This window comes from Euprymna scolopes, chromosome 18, assembly GCF_053919585.1.
Source record: "Euprymna scolopes isolate OS-2025 chromosome 18, ASM5391958v1, whole genome shotgun sequence".
NCBI classification, from domain to species: Eukaryota; Metazoa; Mollusca; class Cephalopoda; order Sepiida; family Sepiolidae; genus Euprymna; species Euprymna scolopes.
Genome location: NC_136499.1, coordinates 65,423,148 through 65,429,157, shown reverse-complemented (window position 1 = coordinate 65,429,157; position 6,010 = coordinate 65,423,148). Strand labels below are relative to the sequence as shown.

The following is a 6,010-nucleotide window of genomic DNA, read 5'->3' as shown; positions in this document are numbered from 1 at the left end:
ATTAATAAACCAACCCAAGATATAATACATTTAAAATTTGTTGGAGGATAGAAACTTTTAAAACTTGTTCAAGGAGAAAAACGTTGTATATATTACACACACACACACACACACACACACACACACACACACACATATATATATATTTTTGTTTTTACTAAGAGAACGAAAAAAATACATGAAAATCTCAACGAAAGGGCAGATAATTCAGTATTAGTTAAGTTCTTGTTAACTTCTGGAGATCATATGAAATTTGAATCGCCCGTCTGTTATTAACTTCTAGTATTATTCAAATTTTAAAACAATTGTTCAATGGAAGGAAAAATTTTATCCCCCCCACACCCAAAAAGGCACTTCAGAAATTTGAATATGATTAAAAAAAAAAAAAGAAAGATACTTCTAAAACTCACACTAGTATTAAGAGCATTAGCAACAACACCAAATGCAAGTTACTAGAAGTACCTTCCGAAAGTTCGAATCGGTCTATAATTTAAAATTCCTATTTTATTTTATGTTAGGAAATCAAGTAGGTAACGGTTTGATTTAAAAACAAAAATATTAAACCTTAGCAATTTATACTTATTAACGCATTCAAAAGGTGTCCAATTCCCAAGAGGTTTACTTTGGCCTGGTAAAAAATGGTTTTATTTTATTTTTCTATAAATGTAAAGAACCGTTTTGAATAACATTTACCAAGCGATAGAATCAAAGTAATTCAACAATTTGAACTTGAAAGAAATTAAAAAAAAAAAAAAACTTGATCCCTTATTTGTTGATTATACTAATTTTATTTATTTTTAATAAATAAAATAAACTTTTTATTTATTTGTTTGCAGTCAACTAAATTTTAATTCAATAAGACTTTTGCTACAATTGATTGTTGCATTAGTAAATCTAATGCAACTTGTTAAATAAAGATGTTTATTTTACACACTTTGAGCGGATTGAATGCTTAGGAATAACTAGTTTTCACTATAAACTATATATGAATAAAATGTTTTGTTAGCCGTATTCTCCGCATGCAATGTTTTTAGAGAAACTTATCACTTAATTAAAATAAAATAAATTAACTGGTGTTATTAGTATAATTTTGAGTTATCTTTAACTACAGTGATAAGACTACGTACACATGCACCCACGTAAAATAATATTTTTGGCAAACATTACATATATATTATGTAAAATAATTTGATAATTAAATATATATTTGAAAGATTATTTTTTAAAATTTGAAAACATTCTTTTTTTTTACTTTGCAAATTGTCATCTCAAAAATTGTAGTTATACGCAGAAGCTTTCTTTTTTTTCTATGCTCTATTATTTACTAATGGAAGAGTTACACATTAATGCTGTATCAATTTATGAAAATTTGCAAAAAATAAAATCCGAACGAAATGAATAAAGTACAAGTTTTTTAATATTAAAAAACTAGAAAATCCAGAATTTTAATGCCATTAAAACCTAAAAAATCTACCGGATGCAAGGTTAGGAACTACATTTCATCGCGCAGTCTTACATCATTCGATTTCAAAGTTTTATGTTTTCTTCTATATTGTGTGTGGCGGTGATGCGGCCCAGTGCTTCGTTCGATGCTGGGCTCGAATTTTTTTTACTTTTACCAATTTACAAATGACTCTTCGAAACCAACTTACTCCAAACATAAAACAATATTATATTAAATTTTAGTAAATCTGCATTTTTTACCGATGGTTCGTAACCACTGGATACATTTATTACCAACTTATCGCGAAATAATAGTTGGTAAGTATTTCTTTTTTTTTTTTTTTTTTTTTGTAATCTCCTCCTTTTTTGGGTCATGCTTTTTTTTTCTCTTTCCAACTGTAATCACGTAAATTTGTAAGCAAACAGTGGGAATATATGTATATATAATAAATGTACAACAATAAATAAATAAAACTTTATTTTATAATAAAAGTATAAGTATGCTTTTCTTTAAAAAAAAATAAGAAAAAAAGCAAACTTCTAAAATTTAAAAATAGTTGAAATCAATAGAGACAATATATTTCACTTTAAGGGGCAGTGCTTGAAGGACCACCAAAATGGAAAAAAAATAAAACAAACAAACAAACAAACTAAAAAAACAGGTAGATTGTATTATTTTAACTAAATCTACTAAGATAAAAAATATTTTCATAAATCTACTTATTTTGAAATAAAAATATTTCTTGTTTTTGTGTATATATTTTAAGTTTTATGACATTTTTAAAACTAATTTTCAAAGCTACAACAAAAGTATATGATAAAAATAATACTTATATAATTCTGTCTGGTAATATTGATTATTTGGTAGAGTTGTACATTTCGTAATTAAAATTTATTTAAATCATTAAAAATATTAAATGTATGTAATCGATATTAAAAAAAAATCCTACATATCTGATTGTTTAATAATAATATATATTATTGTATTGGTTTGTATATTTACACATTAAAATTGATTAAAATATTCAATTTAATTTAGAACGCGTCTATTATTTCTTTGGTGTTCATTTATTTATCAATTTTTATTTATTTTTTTAATTTAACAGTTTTTGTTTTTTTTTATATCTTCCAGGAAAACAAAATATGATCAAGAATGAATTTTATATTGACTATGGATTGTCGATAAATTTGGATATTTCTCTGGATTCAGAAAACCGTTTCGGATTATCTCTACAATTTGGAAAGGATGTTTGATATCTATTTCTTGTGAAGGCATTTACTACTTGTTTATTTTTAATTTTTTCTTTTAAAGTATTTAGTTTGTCATCTGGTTTCTTGCCGGATGTTCATTAATTAACAACATTTTAATAATTAACTTTTCTTAAAAAACGGTCGTGTGTGCGCCATCTCAATGTCTATGGTAAACTATACGAGAAAGCGTCAGAGAAACGGCTGGCCATTTCTTCTGTTAAAACGGGCCTCATAAAAACCGACCCCCGGTTCGACTAAATGTCCGGTAAGTTATTTAAAATGAAAACATAACAAAACTATTTTTATTGCATTTTTTTTTTAACTCACTTGTATAAAACAACACTAATAAAATTAACATTTTGAATTTAAGTTTGTTTAAAAATTGGATACTGATGCAGAATATGCTATTATTTAAAAAGTTTGAAACCCATTCTTAACAAGGGGAAGATGTTTTGAAAACACCCTCCTCATGTTAAGAATGGATTTCTGTTTTGTAACTATACTTTCACTTAATTTAGCGAACAAAAATGACGCAAAAATTGAATTTAGCTTAAAAAAACCTTATATATTAAAGATAACACTGTATTCTGCTTAAGTATTTATTAAATGGAGACATAACACCTTTTAAAAATGTTTTAAATTCTGAAAACCAGCATAAACTTTAATTTCGTTATTTAAGATAGAATGCTAAAATTTTAATCTATGGCAGACTTGAGTTTTTGGTATTCTTTTCCTTTAAGGCCCATTTGACGGCAAAAATACTTGCATCCTTTATGGAATCCTTAGGGCACGTACACGCAACGTCGCAACACACTCTTGTATAATCTTTTCCGTCGCAAAGAAATAGTTTTTATAAGATGAAGAAATTACTTTTTCAGAAAATTGAGATCACGTTTCTATATAAATTTAAAATAAGTACCCACTTTCTGGCCATCTAGTGATATTATTATTTTTTTTTTTACTAAATTTTTTACTTAGTTTCCACCTTAAACATAAGGTTTTGGAGGTATGCTGGAAACGAATATCGCATTTAAATTTGCTACAAACAAGTAGTTTTCCGGACATTCTTTGTTATCAGTGGTGGCTATGGCAATTTCTTAGTTAAAAATATACCCCAAAAGCACACGTTTCCTTTACAAATCTAAAATAAATTAAATCTTTATGAATATTTTTCTTGAAGACATCTTGGTACATATGTAGACTATTGACCCTAGTGAAAATAACATTCAAGAAACCAATTCTTAATATGAGGGTGTTTACTGTTTTGTAACTATTCTGTATCTTCACCTAACAATTTACAAAAACAAAAGATGACCGTAAAAATTTAAATCAAACTTGAATATCCTATCTAAAAATAGTACAGTCCGTATTCAACAAAAGTACCGACATCTTAAATTGCAATGTAATTTGAAATCGAATGGACGTCTTTCTGAAAAAGCAAATTTGGGACGCTATAAACGTACACAACCCTCGCGGCCACCATCCGTACACCGGAGAGCAACACTTTCATAGCTTTATTTTTATTGCTTGCTTAGTTTTTTCACAATAATTTCTCATTTTATTTTTGCCTAGTTATTCTGCATATTCAATGTTTGTTAAACTAAACTCTTAAGAAAAGAATCGTATAAAAATACTACTACTAAATTTACATTCAATATGGCTACCGGTTTTTTTTTCTTTTTTTTCTCTAAAAACCGTCAAACATAATTTTGAAATTAAGGCGATTCGGACTCTTTGTTTTTTCTTAAATTATTTATTCCAACTATTTCCTTTCCTCATCAAATTAGGGATTCTACAGAATTTGAACCGAGCCAAACTAACTTTTGCCAAAGTAAATATAGAGTAATAAAAAATAGTTCAAGAAATTTTATGCTTGGAAAGAGTATCTCTTAACACTTTCGGGGGGGGGGGAAGATGAAGTTTTTATTATAAAATCGTCAGACATAATAAAACATTTATTTCAATAATAATAATAATAATAATGATAATAATAATGTCTAACAATATTAGATTATGTCCCCTTGATTTGCACCGGAACTATTAATGGCGACTTTGTCTATTATCACTCTCTCTTTCCTCAAATAATGATCACAATTTTATCATTAGTTCTCTTTTATTTTTTTAGATCTTATTTAATCTTTAGGTACTTGTGCAGTTTACGAACCGTTCTATTTAAAAAAAAAAAAATTACAATTTAAATTTTTACGGTAGCTTTTGTTTATTGAATTGTTAGATGAACGCACAGAATAGTTAACCAAGACCCTCCCTTTCCATATTAAAAATGGTTTTCTTAAGGTTATTTCAGCACGGTCCGTAAAGGACGAATCTTTATATTAATAAAGTTGTCTGACATTTCTTTCGTCTGATTTTCTCGCTTTTACATAACTTGTTTTTTATTTGCTATCGATTATTTATTAAATGTAAACTTAAAAAAAAAAATATATATTTTAATAATTATTTACGAAATTATAGCCATCTTGAATGCATTTTTTTTTTAAACAAATCATCTATTTTAATCTTTTAAAAAATTGAAAATAATTTGAACGCCTCTAAATTGGCATTAAAATTTTTGGCGAATTCTATATTAAACGTTTTTTAAGCTATGAATACATTCACAGTCATGGCTTAAAACATTAAACAATAACGTATTGATTACATTTAAGTTTTAAGATCCCATCCAAACAAAACAAACGCCCAAACAAAAATGAAACTAAAGTTTAGTTACAAAACCGACTCGGAGAACGACGGTAGTAGTGATATATCGGTTCTAAGTGATAATATTCTGGAGTTCAAGCCTTACCACAGATATTAACTAATAACATAACACCCCCCTGGCCGTTGTTGAAAGAAGGAACAATCGGTGCTCACCGACGGTGCTGGTGCTCACTTATTGATCCGTGCTATTTTTTTAAAATAGTATTTTTGATACCTCGCTGAAATAATAACAGGTACTTGTACAGTTTAGTCTAGACATTAAAAAATGAAAATATCGAAAAAGGTTATATTGCACGTATCCGTTATGGAACGAAGTTCTCCGAAAAAAAAAATTCACTTAATTTCATTAAGTAGTTTTTTTGTTTTTTTTTACAGCGAAAAAACAATTTATATTACCGAGCAAAAGGTTCGATTTTTAGGAAGAAAAGCTAGAATTAAAAATGGAGTTATCTTCCCGTGGCGTGTCCAGTAAATTTCATAATTTGCTGACTTCAACGCGCTCTCATGAGAACGTGTTTTTCCGCTGTAAAAAACAAAAAAACAAAAACTACTCGATTAAATTAAATGAAATTTTTTCGGAGATCTTCAGTCCAAAACGGAT

General features: G+C 27.5%; 1 protein-coding gene across 19 annotated transcripts in view; it reads left to right on the top strand.

Annotated features, from left to right (window-relative positions):
• The first annotated feature begins 1,523 nt into the window (after positions 1-1,523).
• The window catches only part of LOC145297646 (histone-lysine N-methyltransferase 2C-like), a 276,096-nt gene continuing 271,609 nt past the window's right edge, over positions 1,524-6,010 (top strand). For all 19 annotated transcript variants that reach the window (XM_080143768.1, XM_080143763.1, XM_080143779.1 and 16 more), the window contains exons 1-2: positions 1,524-1,761; positions 2,576-2,959. In XM_080143768.1, the coding sequence (XP_079999894.1) occupies positions 2,953-2,959 (7 nt within the window). In that variant the 5' untranslated portion in view covers positions 1,524-1,761; positions 2,576-2,952. The remainder of the gene's footprint in view (positions 1,762-2,575; positions 2,960-6,010) is intronic.